Source organism: Mandrillus leucophaeus, unplaced genomic scaffold, assembly GCF_000951045.1.
Source record: "Mandrillus leucophaeus isolate KB7577 unplaced genomic scaffold, Mleu.le_1.0 Scaffold403, whole genome shotgun sequence".
In the NCBI taxonomy this organism is placed as follows: domain Eukaryota; kingdom Metazoa; phylum Chordata; class Mammalia; order Primates; family Cercopithecidae; genus Mandrillus; species Mandrillus leucophaeus.
The window spans coordinates 167,084-188,464 of NW_012104288.1; the positions used below are offsets into that span (position 1 = coordinate 167,084).

General features: G+C 36.3%; 1 protein-coding gene across 3 annotated transcripts in view; it reads right to left on the reverse strand.

Moving 5' to 3' along the window:
• The window catches only part of ELOVL7 (ELOVL fatty acid elongase 7), a 99,830-nt gene that overhangs the window by 1,027 nt on the left and 77,422 nt on the right, over window positions 1–21,381 (reverse strand). The window contains exons 5-10 of one of the 3 annotated variants that reach the window (XR_001007358.1): window positions 17,616–17,806; window positions 13,513–13,593; window positions 12,143–12,199; window positions 9,807–9,912; window positions 4,843–4,979; window positions 62–2,172 (exon numbers count right to left, since the gene is read on the reverse strand). Coding sequence is in view for 2 of the 3 variants with exons in the window: in XM_011992117.1 (XP_011847507.1) it covers window positions 1,963–2,172; window positions 4,843–4,979; window positions 9,807–9,912; window positions 12,143–12,199; window positions 13,513–13,593; window positions 17,616–17,806 (782 nt within the window). In the remaining variant the exon portion in view is untranslated. Of the gene's footprint in view, window positions 1–61; window positions 2,173–4,842; window positions 4,980–9,806; window positions 9,913–12,142; window positions 12,200–13,512; window positions 13,594–17,615; window positions 17,807–21,381 lie in introns of those variants that run through there. The other 2 variants (XM_011992117.1, XM_011992118.1) reach the window with 2 other exon arrangements.

Below are 21,381 nucleotides of genomic sequence, written 5' to 3' on the forward strand. Positions count from 1 at the left end.
CGGGCGCAGTGGCTCACCCCTGTAATCCCAGCACTTTGGGAGCGCGAGGTGGGAGGATCACCTGAGGTCAGGAGTTCGAGACCAGCCTGGCCAACCCTGTATCTACTAAAAATACAAAAATCAGCTGGGCGTGGTGGCAGGCGCCTGTAATCCCAGCTACTTGGGAGGCTGAGGCAGGAGAATCACTTGAACCAGAGAGGCGAGGTCGCAGTGAGCCAAGATCGCGCCATTGCACTCTAGCCTGGTCAACAAGAGTAAAACTCTGCTTCAGAAAAAAAAAAAAAAAATGTTATATATATAATTACTCCCATTTATCAACCTTTACCTTCTCATACAGTAATCAAGTAAAATCACAAGAGATCACTTAAAGGCAAATAACCTTATGAATCTGCTAAGTGTAAACATAAAAGGCCATGGTATTGAGTAAAACTTAGGCATTGTTGTACAATAAGTATCTCTGTGTGTTCAACATTCACTGGGGCTTTAAGTACTAGTTGTTTAAAGTCCTACAAACATAAACAGTCCTTCAAAATTGACTATAAATAAAAGAAGAAAAAAATAGGGAAAAATTCACAAATGTCCAAATATTGTTATTTCTTGGACAAAACTCTACTGACTAGTAGTTTTGATTCTCTAACAGGAAAATGTAAAAATAACAGAATTTTAGAAAGTAGCAATTTTAAAGAAACAAAGCCTATGCCAAATGAATTTCAGTCTTTCATTACATGGTTTATAGGTCTGGAAACAGAAATCCAGGTTGTTAATTAATTCATAATTCCAGAAAATACTTTATTGGTCAGTGTATCTATAACATTAATTATATAATCTATAACTATTATATAGTCTGTCTGTCTCTCTCTCAAAGTAGAACAGCCCTTGCTTACATAATCAATTTTCCCCTGGATATTCTCTGTGCCACAATTTGCCTCTAGTTGCTTCACAGCCACTCTAAACCATATCTGGAAACTGTGTACAATGGGTAATATTATTTATAATTTAAGGGTAGTACCTGTAGTGTGCTCATGATATGAACATTTAAGTATCTAACCTATATATTTAACCAAGATAATAATTTAAACCATGACAATGTAAGACAGTGATGTGATACTATAACAGACAACAGGTTTTTCCCACTGAACCACACAGTACTTTTTTCATTGACAAATTCACCTCTTTCCAGAGATCTACAAAGTTAATTGTAAAACAGTAATAGCAAAGTGTTCATTAACCCATTAAAACAAATCACCTTGTTTTCAAAATAATCAGCTGAATGAAACTTGGTGTCAAGTGCATTAGTGTACTAACCCAAAGTATGGTTACTCTGAAACAGTTTGTACAACAAATGGGTTGTGAGGAAGTCTTATCAGCAAAACTGGTGATGGCTACTCAAAAGATCCATTGAAAATTATCAGTAATGATTTTGAATGACAAGTTATCAAAAACTCACTCAATTTTCACCTGTGCTAGATTGCTAAAATGGGAGTTAACTCTAGAGCAAACATAGCATCTTCTGAATACAGCCAATAAATGACAAAGCTAGGGCCTATGGTTGGTTTCCAGACTTTCCAGGCCCGGCAGAAGGAATCTATTGTAACACATGGATCTCTGTCTGTGCTCAAAATATCTAATGATATTTTTCATCTTTACTGGACTTCCTTGAAGAGTACTGTATTGCTTCATATCTTTTTGCACTGTAACAAAATGTGTTAAACAAAACCTTTGGATTAGCTTTAAAAGCAGCTAAAAAAAAAAAAAACAACTTCTGGATGCTGTAGGCTCTAATTATCAGAAGACTGTTATCTGGAAGCTTCGGGCTTTCAAATATCAGACATCCCAATAACTTATCATAAAAATACAAGCTCTTAGTTTTGAAAAATATACAAAATGCACTGCATAGGCAAATATCTCTTGATTGTCAAGGAAGACAATGTATCAGTTTCGATCATAGACTTATGTTGGGCTTCAGTTATCTTTGTATTTGCAAGTTCCATTTTTCACAGTTTTGGGCAACCTCTGACCTTTGGTGTAAGCACGGTACCAAAAATGGAGAAAGAGCAGCAGAAACATGCAACTGTAACTCATTATGATGCACGCAAAGACTGGAAACTGATACTTGCAATCCTCCATGAAAAAGAACTGGCTTATGTGGATGGTGACAATAACAAACTGGACCTAAGAAATGAAAACACGAAAAAAAATTATTCAGATATCGAGAGTTACAATTCTTTACCTACCTATGTTTATGCACTCCCAAAGTGCAGGGAGTGCACTGTTGGGCAGAGAAGTCCATCTTTAAATCTAGCCTCCTTGGGAGTGATAATGGGTAGTATAATGTCAAAAGCCAGTTGGAAGTATGGATCCACCATTCAGAACCACAAAATGGCACAACCGCAGGGTCTATATTTAAATGTTCCCTGGAGCTGTGCAGTGCAGCAACCTTTTTACTACTCAGAGAATCAACAGAGCAGGTTTTCCCTATAAGTCTCTGACTTGAGTCCTTGACTATGATGAAATGACCATGTACTACACATTGTGGCCTATTTTCTCAGGATGAGTTCAATTTCAAATATTCTGTCCTGTTATTGGACCAGATATTTTAATTTTTGGAAAATACTTACATTTTACTTAGAGCCCCTTGAATTTTGTAGTAGCCAAAGCATCTCTGAGTCCTTACACCTGCCACTTGTCCTTCACGGTCATAGATAAAAATGTGTCTGGGCCAGGTGCAGTGGATTACACCTGTAATCGCAGCACTTTGGGAGGCTGAGGCGGGTGGATCACGAGGTCAGGAGTTCGAGACCAGCCTGGCCAAGATAGTGAAACCCCGTCTCTACTAAAAATACAAAAATTAGCCAAGTGCCTGTAGTCCCAGCTACTCAGGAGGCTGAGGCAGAAGAATTGCTTGAACCTGGGAGGCCGAGGTTGCAGTGAGCCGAAATTGTGCCACTGCACTCTAGCCTGGGTGACAGAGCGAGATTCCATCTCAAAAAAAAAAAGGGTCTGAACTGCCAACTGAGGCAGAGAATCTATAAGGTGTGAGAGAGAACTGGTGGCCCTTCTAGTAGTGCTCAAGGGCTCTGTGGGGCAGAACATCTTACACAGTCCCAAGAGGGACCTTTTCTAAGCTAATATTCAGATTTTCTGGTTATCATGTTTTCCCTGATTAAAAAGCAACATGTGTTCTGCAGAAATTTTAGAAAAGTAAAACTCTATAAAGAAATAGGTAACAATTACCCACAACTGGTCTTATTAATCATGGTTAAGATTTTCATATAGTTTATTTTATTATTTTATCCTTATCATCAACTTTCCTTGCATTATCTTAATGTATATTTATGACATTCCCATAGCATAGCCACTTATTCCTCTCATTTTGCAAAAGAGAAAAAAAAAACTTTAGGAAGGCTAAGCGATGTCCTCAACATTCTATGCATGTGTATGTTTGTGTATAATTGACATCTTTGAGAATATGATAAACAAATGTTCATCCTTTTTCTACATCCATATTTTTCCACATTATTAAAAAGTTTGTACAACATTTAAGAGTATGCTAAGAGAAAAAAAAAAGCCTAAATACAGAATACAAAATTATATATGCAATCTATACAAATAATGTAAAAGGTGTACACATATGCCTGAGAGAAAAACTGGATGAAAACAAAATAAAAATATCATCAGTGATTATCCCTGGGTGGCAGAATTACATGTATTTTTTTCTCTTTTCTTAATTAGGTGTTCTCACATATTTGCAATGAGCATATACTACTTTGAGAAAATAATATTTTTTAAAGAAGCAATGGTGAGTAATTTTCATGACTTCATAGTATCTCAAAGTATGAATTAAAATAATCTGTTTTACCATTTCCTTATGGTTGGTCATTTAGTTTGCTGCCTGTTTCAGATACAACAAATAACTCTGCAAGGAAATACTCTGATCTTGATTTAGGATCCTTATACATTAAAATGTCAGTCTCTCACCTGGGAGAATACATTATATGAATGTGCCAAATTTCATTTAGGAAGTTACAGAATTTTAATAAAGAATTAATCTTCAACACGCTATCTAAATCAAATTCATACTTTCTCATTGATGTTACTGGCAGAATATGACATCAATTTATCATAGATTGCAAATGTGGAAATACAAGGATGGCAGAATTCTCCTTTTAATGGACACTAATAAAATGTAAAGCAAATCATCATCTCAAACCCATAATGAGTCTCCAAAAAAGTTAAATAACATATATGTTGAGAATTAATACTTAGAATGTATTATTAGGTCTAAACTGAGTGCCTCTGCTCTTTCAAACATTGTTTATATAAGGGCAGTATTCAAATTTAGGTAATACATATATGTTGGTCTAACCCTCTACATGTTTAATTCTCACAATGCTTTTTATTGACTGGAGGAAAGACGGACTTATAAATGTTAGGACTAGATAGGTAAGCACACAGGAAGGCTCATCGTTCCCTCAAAGTTGCATTCCCTCAAGGCCATCTAGAGCTAATGGAATTTCTAATTTCTAATAGGTATTATGCCTATTGAGGGTCATATAACTTTGGAGTTATTTTAATCACAAATTTATTTATTCTTGTATAAATGCATAAAATAGTATAAAGATGGCATAAAAATGCACACTTGTTTAATTGTCTCAGCCTTTTGGTTACCAAAGTTCATCTAATGTTATTAAGAACAATGATGGCATATCATGTAGGGGACAGACACTCTACCCCTATTGTTTTGTTAACTTTCTTCTTTATATAACTAGTATCCTAGTTCACAGTGAAAACAAGTGACTGTAGTTGCTTCATATATGGTTTTAAAGAGAGTTAATTACTCACAAGCTGTAATGATGTCAAATATTTTTTCCACCACAAATACTTCTGGTAGGCTGGTCCCAGTGCAGACAGTCCGTAGTAGGAATACATGACTACATGTACAGCTGTATTTAGAAGGGCATGGAATGTTCCCAAACCACCTGGAAAATAAAATTATTGTAACGTGGGGCCATTGTTCCTTAAAATGAACCACATTTTCATACGAACTGAGATTTTTGTATAATTATTTCTTGAATTTTGGAAAAAAATATATAAAATATCAATCCTGCTAAATAACTAACAACTTAGAGGGGGCTGGATAGTATATTTAGTAAAATATAAGATATGAACCTGAGAAAGTAAATTAGCATATCTTCATTTTGTTATATCTTAGCTTAAGGTGGTCTTACGATTTGAGTTTACTTACACTTAGTTGAGTTACCTTTTAAATATATGTTGCTAAATAATAGTATGCTAAATGCTAAATAAATATATGTTGCTAAATAATAATAGTTGCTAAATAATGTTAATTCATATTTTAGTGAGGGTTAACGTATAAAAATATACAAAGTACATTAATCTTAACTTGATGATTTTTCATGTATGTATACACCCATGTCACTACCAAGATCAAGATATAGAACATTTCCAACACCACTTAAGATTCCCATGAGCTCCCAAGGTAGCTTTAACTTCTTATCACCAACTATTACTTTTGTCTGCTATTAAACTTCACATAAATGGAATTACACAGGATGTACTCTTTTGTACCTGGTACATATATTGGTAGTTTGTATTTTTACTACTGTGTAGTATTATACCATATAAATGCATCATCATTTACCCATTCTCCTATCGACAGACATGTGGGTTGCTTCCAAACTGGGCTATTCTGAATAAAGCTGCTAAGAATATTTTTGTATATGTGTGGAATCAAATTTACTTTTCCTACTTTCAATAATCTTCATTAAATAATTTTGGCAGTAAAACCACTGGCTTTCATTAGCAAACTGCTGAATTTACTTTAATGAATTATTGTTTTCCCAAAGTAAATATCTACTAACTGTTACACCATCCTTATTTACGGCTTCCAATTGATTATGCCTTCCTATCTTGGTTTTCCTCTTCTCATTTCACCACATTTCCTACCGATCCCCTTCAATTGAGAATAGAAGCAAAGAACACATGGGAATGTAAGAAAAGATCACTTCAGTTGTCTTTAGCTGGACCAGTAATACAGCAGAAGGGGTAATGGTGTTTAGCTGAAAGTGTGGCGGAGGGAACACTCTCCCTGGGGTCCCTTGCCTAAGAGAACAATCTGGAAGAATATGTGTTCTTTATGTATAGCCTGACTCAGCTTAGTAATGTTGACCTGGAATTTACATTTTTCTCAGAAACATTCTATTTTCTTAATTCCAGTATTCTTTAATTCTGGAAATAAAGCAAAACCTCATCGATTTAGATTATGGTAGAAGAACTGAATTCATAAACACTATGCATTACAGAAAGTTTAAAGGAAAATACAAATTCATCACTTCTAATATAATCTAATGAAAAATCTAATAAAACCATTACACAGTAGAAATTGCTTTTAAATAATTATTCATAATTGCAGCAATTCTAGATATTTCTAGATACTAGCAATGCTGAAGTACTCTGTTAAAATAACCTGTTTTAAATAATTACTTTTAAGTAGTTAAGTATTCTCCCAAAGCCTCATTTATGCTACACTGTTCTACATAAACTTTCTCCTTCTGACGAGAGAAAGCCATATTTTAGCTAATCCCTCAATTACCATAAATTTCAAGTCAGAAGGAACTGAATTAATTAAGCTTATTAACAACTTTCCAGCTTGTATTATTTACATTTGGATTGGTCTTCTTTCCCAAAGGAAATTTGAATAAACACATTATTGTGGTGTAAGAACACCTTTTCTAGGTTAATTTAAAAATAGAATAGTTGTCTACTACTGATAGTTTAGGAGTCAAGGAGCTTAAAAGGAAGATAAGCCAAATATCTCTCAAATTCATTTGTGTTTCATAATAATACACACATAGGAAATCTATTTCACCTTTGATATGGAACTATGTCAGAGCTTTTCTAAGACACCTATCCTATTATTTAATAGAGGAGTGCCTATTTTCTGTTTGGATACTGTCACCATTAAATGTCCTAAAATGAGGATGTTAGACACAGGGATTTAACAAAGCACTAGCGTAGCCAAAAGTATTTAGTAAGGTTTACTGATCAAAATAAGCTATCAAATAAAAGTAACATGTTTACTTTCTCTAGTTATGATTTTTTCTGACAAGCTATTTTAGTAAGTTTATTTACAAAACAACCATATTTTAATTAGTAATTTTTTTGTATCTTCTTTGGAAAGCTTTCCTAACAAAATATTTTCTAAGCCTGTTTGTTTTCTGCTTTATGACAATGGGTCTGTAAACAAACATCTCAGAATGAATTACGATTAGTACCCATCACATTTTACTCCTTTGCACAAAACAAAGGAATCACCTGGGTAATTATCACAATTCTCCCTATCTCTGGAAGGGGATATATGCATAAGTTAATATTATAATTCACATAATTAATATTATAATATAATTAATATTATAATTAATATAAAAACCTACCACAGAAATATTTTCATCCTATTCAAAAGAAAAGCTGGATTGCTATTACCCTATTGAAGAGTACAACAGAAAAACAGGAAATTAAATACTAGACAGAGATCAGCTGTGCTCAAGTTTTTGCAAAGAACAGTTTAGAATGGACAGTTTCATTCTAGGAATGGACATCAGTACCAAATATTTCTGAGAACAGCTTTTGTTGCTGTGTTTGTCACTGAAATAGGTATCAGATCTGCTAAACAAGTGTTTACTAGAATTCCACATGTAAGACTGAACAGAAGTGCCAATGCATGGAACATATGAGAGAGAAGAAAACTATCTTGTACTATTTTCATTTTGTAAAGAAGAAGAAGGATTAAGGTGTGGACAAGAAACCTGTTATAAAGTGACTGATGTCCATAAACATAGTACCACTTAAAAACTGTGGTATATCACTTGAACCTGGGAAGAGGAGGTTGCAGTGATCCAAGATCACACCATTGCACTCCACTTGGGCAACAAGAGTGAAACTCTGCCTCAAAAAAAAAAAAAAGTTGAGGTATATCATATTTAAATTATCATTATTGAAAGCACTGCTTGCTTTTTAAATGGAAACCACACTATCAATGAACTCAAACATAGAAGTTAGAAAAATGCTCAATTGTATTCATTAAATAAAATTTATTTCTCCCATTCTTTAACAGTCAGATATTCAGTATTTAACAATTAGAAAATACAGAGAAAGGGAGGGAAATACAGAGGGAGAAAAAAACCACTTTTTGTTTCAATATCTCCCAATTACCTCTGTTTATATTTTGGGATATTGCCTTCCAATCTTTCTTCTATTCACATTTAGTTTTCAGTGTGTATCCTGGCCTCATGAGAGAAATCAGAATAAATAAACTATAAGAATGTGAAAGCACCTTTTCTAGCATACTTTAAAAATAGAATAAGTTCATCTACTTCTGATAATTTTGGAGTCAAGCCGCTTAACAAAGAAGATGAGCTTTGTTAAATCCTTATGTACAGAATCCTCATTTTAGGACATTTAATACATCTCAATATCATTTTTGTTTCACAGTTATATACACACAAGTAATAACCACTCTATTAGTGAATGTTTAGGTATTTTCCAGTTTTTCACAAACACCAGTAAGTGTCAATGTATATCACTGTAGAAAGAATGGGAAGGGGCAATATGCATATAAGAGGAAACAAAAACACAGAAAGTAAGGATAAGTAAAATAATGGAGATTAATATAGTCACTGTTGATTTGGCAAATGGACACCGCTGAGACTATCTTGTTTTAATGTAAATGAAATGTTTATACTAACAAACCTCGTAAGAAAAAGCAGCCAGTTTTAAGCCACTTTTGAGCAAGGAGGTACTTTACATCCTGGAAAATCCGATGCCCATAAGCCATGGTAGCGACAACTGTTCACTCATGATTCACAGCCCCTGTGGCTCCTCTGAGTTTTGGCATCCCCTTCCTGACATGGGCTTATCCATGTCCTCTCATGCTCTGAGACACGCAGATCTTTTTCCTCCATGCTTAGAGAGTCTAGAACTCAAACAAGAGTTCCTCAATTGTGGTTCCCCCTTTCTTTTAGTCTGGCAGAGTTAGAAAGGCCAAAAGAGGCAAGCTATTCACAGAAATGTTATGAACTATGGGTCTATTTGAAGACTTTTAAAATTTAAGAAACTGGAGCAAATAAATCCCCCAACCAAATTTTCCTAAGGTAAAAACATATCCTTGGGGATATCACTTATTTAAAACTGTGTAATAGGATAAAATTACTTCTGGTTTCTCCAATTCTAGACGATCAGAAGCCTAAAACGAAAAAGAAACAACCAACCTGTTTTCCACACTTTCAAATTAAACTATTTTGGACCTTAAAAATAGTATCAACACATTCTTTACTATGGTAGGATGCTTTAGGAAGTTGGGGTAACCACAATTTGACACATCTTTAAAGAGCTGTTAGGGGTTACAGTGTGTGTCAGCTATTAGAAATTTGAAGGCAAATAAGACATAGAATTTGAGATAAGCATTCTAACTTCCTGGGAACATGCAGGAAATTGTTCTCTATAATTCTATAAAGTCAAAGCTTTTGCCATTTTAGTTATTTGTTTGTTTATATTATTTATTTCTTTAAATGTATTTAATAAACCTCTCTGGGAAAATAATAAAATACAAACAAAATGACTAAAGAATACGTTTATTTTTCAAGTAATAGTTAATGAAAGAAGTAGAAACAAAGGGACTCTTTGATTTTTTGAGTTTCTTATAAATCACATTTCAGAAAAATATTTTGTTTATAGCATATAGAAATGTTATTGTTTATAACACATGATCCCAACTTCCCCTCATCTACCTGCAGCAAATTTGACTCCAAACCACCAGGTCCACGGCATGATGGTATGATGGAATACATGAAGGAAAGTCACTTGGTTATTTTTCTTGCGCAGAACAAAAAAGATCTGAAATAATTTAAAGAATATCAAGTTCATAGAAAATCATGTGATAGTGTATTGAGTATTATTAAAATATTGGCAAAGTACAAAGTATTTCATATCATGATTTCCTCTAAAAGCGTTGCCTTATAGAATGCTTACAGAAGCAGCTAATTCCCCGAAGGGCAGCTCAAAATCTCATTATTATGAAGTAACTTAGGTAGGATGCCTACACATGGAAGAACCAACAAAAAGGTGAAAAGAAATTGTATGCAGATTTAAAAATCAAAGATATAAAGTAAGGAATATGGCCAAAAATTATTGAAAGAAACTGTATTAGTAAAAAAAAAAAAAAAAAAAAAATCCAGTGGATTTTGAAGTATATGGGAAAGCAGAAGACTTAGGATTGAAATATTCTACATTGCTCTCTAATACATCTTACCGATATGGATAAGGGATTAGGCAAACGAAGAGGACTTGCAACAAATCAAAAGTTAGCAAATTATTATTAAAGAAAAATGAAGGGAGAAAAAGTTGAAAAGTTAATTTGAGAAATATGAGGGAAAATAAAGCAAAACTGTATAGAAAAAAATGAGAAGGGGAAGGAAGGTAACACTCAGAATGAACATTATCCAGTGGTTTGTAAAAACCCTATAAACAAGATGGTAGAATTTGGGAGAGGGGGAAATGTTTAAAAAATATTCGAAAGTGAAATTCAGAATACAAGTGTTAAGATTTTTAAACACAAGACTAAATAGAATAGCACAAAGAAAAGTATTAAGAGGAGTATTTGAGAAATGTAGTTTACGGAAGGACATAGAAGCAGTACAGTTTCCTTATGGAAGCTGGAACTGAGAATATGCAAAGCAACTGAAAATATGGAAATTTTGCACATTTCCAAGTGCAAAATGCATTTGCTTATGCACATGGAAGAAGGCTGAGTGGCGCAACAGAAAAAGCCATACACTAACAATCTAGGTCCTTGTCCCACTTAGTAGGAGCATTCCTCTGGGTAAGTCACTTAACTTCTTGGCTTCAGTTTCTCAGAGTGAAGGTTCTGGACTAATGCTTCTCAATCCTGGCTGCATATTACAATATCCAAGAAGCTTTTTAAAAATAGCTATGCTTGGTCTCTGTTCCAAACCATTTGGCACCAAATCTCTGGAGGTAGGGCCTTTTTTTGTCGTCGTCATTTTCCCTAATGCAATTAATTCTGTTGCACAATGCGGGCTGAGAACCACTAGAATACAGGTTCTCAAAACGTGGTCCCTGTATTAGCATCATCTGAGAACTTGTTAGAAATGCAAATTTTGAGCCCCCATCCAAGGCCTAGTGAATCAGAAACTCTGGGAGTAGGGGGTTGAGGCATCTGTGTTTTAACAAGTCTTCCAGGTGATGCTAAACGCATAAAGTTCGAGAACCACTAGATTGTATGTTCACACAAGTCCTTTCCAATTCTAACGTTATGTGATTAGTCATTTCAAAAGGTGAAGCATATTGAGATTTCCTACAAGAAATATCATGGTATGCATTCCAAAGAAAACACACTTTTCAGTCTCAGAGCCAAAACTAGCTCCAAATAACTAAGATACACTTGCTGCAAAGATACAACAAATATTCAGCTTTCCTAAGCTCCTCTGGAAACAAAGGTTCATGGCTTTCTCCTCCAAATCACAGACCTAATTCATGACACTTGCTTCTCCCAGGACCCGTTCATACAAGTTCAGAGGTGATCCTCACTAGGATCTAAAGTAGGAAGAGATAGGGCCCAGTAAGCAAAGACTTCAGAAAAGCAGCTGAATTACTGATACCCCAGGGGTAATGCAACATTCTCACGTAAGTTTATGAATTTTTAAGCATTTATCCTCCTAAAGGAATATAGATTAAAAAAAAAAAAAAAAGTAAGATGTTTTCTGCTTTTTACTTCCTGAACTTGATTCATAAAACAACTGTCATCCATCTATATATAGATGCAGTTTTGTAGTATATGACACAGTTACTGTGCTTATCTTAATCAACTGATAGCTACATAACAGAAACCTTTTAGAGTTTGTAAAATACTGAAAAAATAAGGTTATCCTATCTATTCTCTAAAGTTACTGATAATAAAAGGTAAAAAAGATAACAGTAGGTCTGCCTGAAAAGGAGAAATGACCAAAGTTATCAGACAACTGAAACTACAGCAGTTTATTGGTTTCATTGAAAGATCAAACATTTAAGATCAAACATTTACCAAATGTGGTGGCCATATACTCACCGTATCTAATAGCTCAACAAATTTGGAGAAGTAATAAAGCCAGCAGGTACGTGCCATCTGCAGAAGCACAAATAAATCTAAATTTATTTTGTTTTACTTTGTATATGGAAGAAAAGCTTGTATTTTTAAATTTTGGTAAAATATGCATATATTTTATGTTAACCATTTTTAACATAATGGTTATGTTAACCATTTTTTAGTGCACAGTTAAGTGGCATTAAGTACCTTTCACATTGTCATGTCACACTGTCATGTTAACCATTTTTTAGTGCACAGTTAAGTGGCATTAAGTACCTTTCACATTGTTGTTCAACTATTACCACCATCCATCCATAGAACTTCTTTCATCTTGCAAAACTGAAACTACACCCACTAAACTACATCCCATTCCCCCTTTCCCCTCACCCCAGTTACAATTCTACTTTTTGTGTCTATGAATTTGACTACCCTAGGCTCCTCATATAAGCCAAATCATGCAGTATTTGTCCTTTTGTGACCTAATTATTTCACTTTGCATAGTGTTCTCAGGGTTCATCCGTGTTGCAGCATGAGTTAGAATTCCCTTCCTTTTAAAGGCCGAATCATATTCCATTCTATGCATATGCCACATTTTGTTTATCCATTTATCTTATTTATCTTTTTTTTTGTTTTTTTTTTTTGAGACGGAGTCTCACTTTGTCACCTAGGTTGGAGTGCAGTGGTGCGATCTCGGCTCACTGCAACCTCTGCCTCCTGGGTTCAAGCGATTTTCCTGCCTCAGCCTCCCGAGTAGCTGGGACTACAGACCCACGCTGCCATGGCCGGCTAATTATCGTATTGTAGTAGAGACGGGGTTTCACCACGTTGCCCGGGCTGGTCTCAAACTTCTGAGCTCAGGCAATCCACCCGCTTCAGCCTCCCAAAGTGCTAGGATTACAAGCGTGAGCCACTGAGCCTGGCCTTGTTTATCCATTTATCTATCCATGGACTATTGAGTTGCTTCTACCTTTTGGCTATTATGAATAATACTGCTATAAACATGAGTATACAAATATCTCTTCAAGTATCTGTTTTCAATTCTTTTAGGTATATATCCAGAAGTGGAATTGCTGGATCTTATGGTAATTCTATTTTCAATTTTTTGAGGACCCAGATGTTTATTTATTTTTAAATCCAAGAAATTCAAAAAGTAAAGCACCAATTTTCATTTTATACAAAATTATACACATGACTTTCTTTTATTCTTGTAATTTTTCACTTTCTCCACCACAACACACACAATCTGATAACTGAGTCATTTGCTTATTCTAAGTTTACATTCAATGTTACAAACAGTTCACAAAATTTTAACATTGATTTTGAATTTCAAGTTTTTCTAAAGAGAAACTTACCCTCAAAGCTGTGGGTGACTGTGAATAGTCAACAATTTCACATCGAAATGAATAACCTATACCCCAGCCAGACATCACAAACTGCAAGAGAGCACATGCATATTAAGAAAGGAAAGCATTTTCCCAACAGCCACAACAAAGGTAGTTTTGATAGTGTCTCTTCATTACATTTTCAGCTGAGTCAGTGCAGAGGAAAAGGTAGCTGGAACAAATACAAACTATGAACATGCTTGATATCAGAGCTTGATATCAAGAATTTTCAAAACCACAAACCCATATATTATTTATATAAACTGTGTTCTGACTAAAATGCTCATCTCTTGGGATGATTATTCTAACATGTGAAGAATAAAACACTTGCAGTGTTTTGCTTAAACAGCAAATACTGGTAGGTGACTTATCTTAGGTTCATCTGTATATGTGTGAGTGAATGTGTTTCTATACTCTTAAAGGGGACACTTGGATCTGAATCAGTCATTTCTAGCAATTTCCAGTCTTTCTACTTAGTCAAGAACTAACCATGCAAACCAAAATGCCTCAATGTACTCATAAGATGGCTGCGAAAACTAGGTTTTTCCCATCATTGGCTGGTGAGTGTGATGTGAGGTGGTAGTCCATGGCTCAGATATTATTAATAGTTTTACTGTGGATTCACAAGACAAGTAAAAGAAGAAAATGCTCTTGTTAACAATAAAAGTGCAATCTGGCACGCCTTAATTCCAACACACCCACAAAGTGATCCAAGGCTGATGGTGAGAAGAATGAGCCTATTGTTGATAAATCTGAACTGTAATTCAAAGATTATAAAGATTATACTGACATTCTTTCAGTCTGATGGTGGGAAGGTCTTCTTTTAAAACAGTATCTGAAAAGGAAAAGCCAAGGGCTCCAATTTTAACTTAACACATACATGAAATGATTGGCTTAATTTAGGGTACTGACAATACGATCAGTTCTTCTCTTTTCTGACTTCTTATTCTCATACACGCCAAATCCGCCCTGGGAGATCTTCTCTCTCAGTATAATGGTTATATCCTTTTCTGCCATCGAATCATATTTTAAATTTCTAGTTTTAATTACTATTAAAGCTAAAATTGCAACCTTACAATAAATTAAATTCTAAAAACAAAAGCTTATGAGGCATTGTCAGAATAAAATTCTGATGGTGTAAAGAAAAGAAACGAAGAACAATTATTAGACACTATGGTATTATAAAATGTATTGCTCTTTTCTGAGACTAGCCCCTAGCTTGACTTATAAGATAATTTAATCACACTGTTAACTTAGTAAGTTATAAAATCTTGAAAATTAAGACTCAGGAAAGCAAAAGACATGTATTTCATGAATGAGAAAAATATTTAACAAAAACAAATCAATAGATTTTGCCAAATGAAAAAGGGGACATGACATAGAAATGGCTAATTCTGTTTTGAAAATCCTACTGTGAGTGAGTGTCCTCATATTCTCTTGTGCTCAGACTCATTTTTGACTAATGTAACGCTCCATGGCCAGGAGCTATTTACTGGAATTGTGATGAATAATTCTCCACCTTACCCTACCCCAAACAAGCACTGTGTTGAATGAAAGTTACGTGACTTGGCCTTCTGTTGGGTCTTAAGTGGTCTCTGCTAGTGTCTGACTGGTGCCAAGTAACTAGCACTTTCAAACAATCACTACGCAAGAAGGCATCTGAGTTCCTTGAGTCTGATGTGCTTCCCTTTCAACTTCCTCAAATTTGGCCTAATATCACTGGTGGAGGTGTTTGCTTTGTTAACCAAATGAAATCATACTCCATACAATAAACCATGTGTTCAGATGTGCCATCAACAGATGGATGGCATGCTGTGTGGCTATTAAAAGCCTTTGTTTAAATAAAGAAGAACATTTAAGAACATTCCAACAGCCTGTGGAACTTTTTACATATATGTCTATATTCCAGGCTAGTAATAAGAAAGATCAGGCCAGGCCCAATGGGTCACACCTCTAATCCCAGCACTTTGGGAGGCTCAGGCAGGTGGATCACTAGAGCCTAGGAGTTTGAGACCAGTCTGGGCAAAATGGCAAAACACCATCTCTACAAAAAATACAAAAAATTAGCTAGACATGGTAGCGCATGCCTGTAGTCCCAGCCACTTGGGAGGCTGAGGTGGGAGGATCACTAGAGTCTGGGAGGTCAAGGCTGCAGTGAGCCAAGACTGTGCCACTGTACTCCAGCTTGGGCAACAGAGAGAGACCCTTTTTGGAGCGGGGGAAGTGGGGGAAGAATTCCCTGAATTCAAAAAGTAATAATTTATATTTGGCAGGTAGTTCCTGAAACTGACACATAAGTAACTCAAGTATTAGCAGTAAATGAGAGTCAGAAACTCTCAAATTCAGATATTTTAAAACCTTCTTTTACATTGTAATTCATCAAGTAGGAATCAAAGCTGCCTGGTGATGACTGTATTCTTTCCAAGCCTAAGAAATATATTTGGGGACATTACAATCAATGACAAATCAGACATAGACTCTAAGAATATGAGAGCAAGGAGGGACCTGAGTGACTATTTGGTTCAATCCTGTCTATATAAAATGACAGAACTGAGGCCCAGAGAGGTTAAATAACTTGCTAAAAATCAGGCAGCCAGTCAGTGGCAGAACCAGAACTAACTAGTCCCTAATCTCCTGGCTTCCAGGTATGTTCTTAACACCTTACTACAACATGCTGTCCCCTAAGACCATGCTAGGACCTTGTGTTTTCTTTGCTCTCACCTCTATCACTCTTCCTCTCAGTTGCTCATACTCCTGAAGGGACATTAAGAGTGGCCTGTGAGTTAATTTTGAAAATAAAATAGAAGAAATGGAAAGCAGCAGAGTGAGTCTAGATTATAGGGAGGACTGTGAGAAATAAGGCCAGAGTATTTTATTTATTTATCTATATATTTATTTATTTATTTTGAGACAGGGTCTTGCTCCATCACTAGACATGATCACGGCTCATTGCAGCCTCGATCTCCCAGGCTCAAGTAATCCTCTCACCTCAGCCTCCCAAGTAGCTGGGACCACGGGCATGCACCGCCATGCCGGGCTAATTTTTTTTGTATTTTTTGTAGATACGAGGTCTCCCTATGTTGTCCAGGCTGGTCTCAAACTCCGGGGCTCAAGCAATCCTCTTACTTCAGCCTACCAAAGTGCTGGGATTACAGGTGTAGGCCACCACACCTGGCCAGCCAGAGTAGATTTAAAGTGATCAATATGATGGATCTATAGCAAGAGTCAAGTCAGAAGAATGTATGTGGAGAAACTATGGTGTCAGGAGAGGTCAGTGGGGCCACATTGGGCCCTCATGAGCCCTACTTACGACTAAGCATGAGGTATGCTATAGAGGAAGTTAATAAAAAAGGATGATGAAGCCAGCCAGAGTTGGAAAAGAAGGAAGGAATCTCAGAAAAGAACACACACGGGGGTGGCTGAGGCATGTTAATAGCACAGGGGAAGAGACAGAATTCATGAATCTGTTTTAGGGTCCTAGAAGAGCCCCATCTCTCTTATTAACAATTAAGGAACAGCAATGAATTAATGAGTTAATGGGGAAAAAAATGAAGGAAAAGGCTCCCTCACCTACTGCTTTATATGAGTCTATGCTCTCTGTCCCCACAAAGCCCAGCTAAACCAACCAAAACAGTCTACCATCCTATAGTTCATCAGAGTATCCAGAAACCAAAGGTTCCTACCATGATGATGACATAGTAAACTCTGATGTCAGACAGACCCGGGTTCAAATATCAGCCCTCCACTTACCAGCTATGTTACTTTAAGTTATGAGTTTCCTCAAAACTAAAATTTATGGATTAATTCAATCATCCATTAAGGCAATTATGTACAAATCCATGGACTAGATGTTAATTTTTCTCATTATCTGTGAGATATATTATACCGAGATCCTCAAATGAGGTTATTATGTGGTCTATACCCAACACTATTTTGGCAAACACCTGCTCTAGTGAGATCAGTTTCTTAATTCCTTAAATTGCAAAGGTTACCCTTATAACAGAAAACATAATGACACATAGACAGAAAAACTCAGGCAAAATTCTCCCATTAGGAATACTGAAGACACTTGCCTCATAACACATATACACAGAAAAGAGTACTATTAAAAAATTGTACGTTATCATCACTTTCTTGAGTTCAAAGGGCTTGCGATTTTCCATGAGCTTTGGTCCCAGAGAAGTGACAAAATAGACATAGAATCCTAGAAGGATGGTTTGCGGCAGAGGCGAGGACATGAGGAGCCAATCTTCAACTCTTGGATCTAAGAGAAAAACAATATGTGAGTATACACCTGCTTAGCCAAGGGATAACTAACAGCAACCAACATTTCTTTAATTGAGCATCCAGATCCTACTATTGACTGTGAGCTATTTGGACAATGATCACTAGTATCTGTAGAAAGGTGGAAAACAAATCAACAGGAATAAGGAAGTATCCTGGGCCTAGAAACAGTGGGGCTCTCAACAACCCCAGGCCTCAACAGGCTAGGGGAAGTAGTAGTTACCAGAACTCAAAAGGAAAGAGAAGCCCTCCTGGAGAGGAGCTGTGTTATGCTCTGATCGCCTGCATGATGGTGTCAGTGCCCTGATAAAAGGCACCCTAGGGAGCCCTCTTTCCCCATGTAAGGATACAATAAGAAGATGGCAGTCTGCAACCTGGAAGAGGGTCCTCACCAGTACCTGACAGTGCTGGCACCCTGATCTCAGACTTCTACCCTCAGAACTGTTAGAAATAAATTTCCATTGCTTATAAACTACCCAGTCTATGATAATTTCTTATAGCATCCTGAGTATGCTAAGACAAGCTTTGACTGTCAGTTGAGGGATTCGGCCAGCCCAAGACAATTTTGTAAGTATGGGGCCAGAGAAATAGATACCCCAACTCCACCCTCCTCCCTCTCTCCACTGGGTGAACCTAACCAGAAAGCATACGGCAGGGGAGCAAACCCAAGGATACAGTCTTCATGGATCATTCTCCAGGGCCCAGCACAGGGCGCAAAGCTATCTGGAAGAGAGAACATCCAGCAACATCCTGCCATGTGTCTATAGCCACTATTAATATCTTGGAGTTTTTCCATCCATATGTGCTTTTATATATTTAAAAAATGTTTGTATTTGCTGCTTATTTTTTTTCCTTCCCTAGGAAAACTGGCACACTTCCACATATACTGCATCACAGGATCACAGAATAGAAAGGGAGCTGAACATCCTCTAAGTAGCTAAAGTATGGGATTTTGGAGTCCGTGTGGGCTAACCACTGTGATATTCTGAGCAAAAAAAATGCACCGGCCTCACAATTGCAAACAGAAACTTATCTGCTTACTGTCAGCTCCAGGCCAGCAGAGATGGATGAATAAAAAATTACAACTCAGGATGAAATGTGATTAAGTCTATAATTTCTAGTAGTTCAAGTTTAATTTTACTAAATGGCCTCATGAAGCCAGATTATTATGAAGGAAAGGAAGTATGGACAAGTTTTCAGAAGGATCTGACTCAAAATTATGCCATGACTAACCTCAGGATGCTAACTACTGTCACTTTTATCAGTTGGAAATGAAGGGTAGGGAGAATGCTGCTCTTGCTTTTTTAAGCTGCTAATTATGTGGCCAAGCACTGACAAATTCTGAATACCCCTGCAAGTGTGACTTCCCACTCAAAATTTCTTCAGTAGGACTCTACGACTGATAACTCACTTGGCCTCAATTTTAGTGCTGGAGTGCTTACATTTGACCGTCAGATGTGCATGGGTGATTATTCTGCATTCAAATAAGCCTCCCTCAAAAATACTGGCAGAAGTCTCTGTCTCAAAAAAATAAAGAAATAAATAAAGCCAAAGAGTCAAGAGTCAGCTCCAGACTAGATCCCAGGACATTTAAGAATTTAATATATGATTAAGGAAGTGCTCGCTTCGGCAGCACATATACTAAAAATAGGAAGTCCCAGAAACAAGCAGGGAAGGAAGAGATCTTTAACAAATGTTGATAGGAAAACTGACTGCTTGGGAGAAAAATGAGTTTGGTTCTTATCCGATATTCTATAAGAGTATGTTCCAAACTATGCATGGAGACAAGCTATTTAAAGACTTTCCACAAAGAATTGGGGAGTACTGGAATGCTGGGTTAAACAAACAGGTTGCATTACTACAGGATTTCTTAATACTTCATGTTCATCATGAATTGCCAAGATGGGAATGGTAGTATGCCATAGTCTCCAAACTTATTTGACCAAAAAACACTTATTTTTTTTAGTAGAATATTATTTAACATCTTATGAAACTAGTATTCTGTGGAACACAGTTTGGGAAATATAGCCATTCACTAAAATAAATTTATAAATTAAACGACTGAAGATTAGGTGGTCAGACATACAAAGAAGAGTTAGTACCAATCCTACGGAAACTAATCCAAAAAATTGAGGAAGAGAGATTCCTCCCTAACTTATTCTATGAAACCAGTATCATCCTGACACCAAAATCTGGCACAGACACCACTATCACCACCACCACCGCAACAAAGAAAACTACAGGACAATATTCCTCATGAACACAGATATAAAAATCCTCAACAAACTAGCCAGGTGAATCCAGGAGCACATCAAAAAGTTAATTCACCACAATCAAGTGGGCTTTATTCCTGGGATGCAAAGTTGGTTCAACACAGTCAAGTCAATAAATGTGATTCACCACATATATAGAATTTAAAACAAAGACCATATGATTATCTCAATAGATGCAGAAAAAGCTTTCAATAAAATCTAACATCTATTCATGATAAAAACCCTCAACAAACTAGGCATTAAAGGAATATACCTCAAATAATAAGGGCCATCTATGACAAACCCACAGCCAACATCATACCTAATGGGCAAACATTGGAAGTATTACCTTTAAGAGCTGCAATAAGACAAGGATGCCCACTCCTATTCAACATAGTACTAGAAATCCTAGCCCAGAGCAATCAGGCAAGAGAAAGAAATACAAGGCATCCAAATTTGAAAAGAGGAAGTAAAATTATCCCTGCTTGCTGATAATATGATCTTCTACCTAGAAAAACATAAAGACTCCACCATAAAACTCTTTTTTTTTTTTTTTGAGACGGAATCTTGCTCTTGTTGCCCAGGCTGGAGTGCAATGGCATGATCTCAGCTCACTGCAACCTCTGCCTCCTGGGTTCAAGCGAAACTCCTGCCTCATCCTCCTGAGGAGCTGGGATTACAGGTGCCCGCCACCATGCCCAGCTAATTTTTGTATTTTTAGTAGAGACGGGGTTTCGCCATGTTGGCCAGGCTAGTCTCAAACTCCTGACCTCATGATCTGCCCACCTCGGCCTCCCAAAGTGCTGTGATTACAGGCGTGAGCCACCGTGCCTGGCCAAAACTCTTATATTTGATAAATGAATTCAGTAAAGTTACAGGATACAAAATCAATGTATGAAAATCAGTAGCATTTCTATGCAGCGAAGTATTATCCTCAAGAGCTGGAACAGCTCTTCAACCCTCAAGCTGACAGCCAAATCAAGAGTTCAATCCTATTTACAATAACCACATGCACAAAAAATAAAACACATAGGAATACATCAAACCAAGGAGGTAAAAGATCTCTACAAGGAGCATTACAAAACACTGCTGAAAGAAATATGGAAAACACAAATGGAAGAACATTCCATGCTCGTGGATTAGAAGAATCGACATTGTTAAGATGTCCATACTGTCCAAAACAATCTAAAGATTCAATGCTATTCCTATCAAATTACCAATGTTATTTTTTACAAAATTAGAAAAAACTATTCTCAAATTCATAGAAAACCAAAAACGAGCCCAAATAGCCAAAGCAATCCTA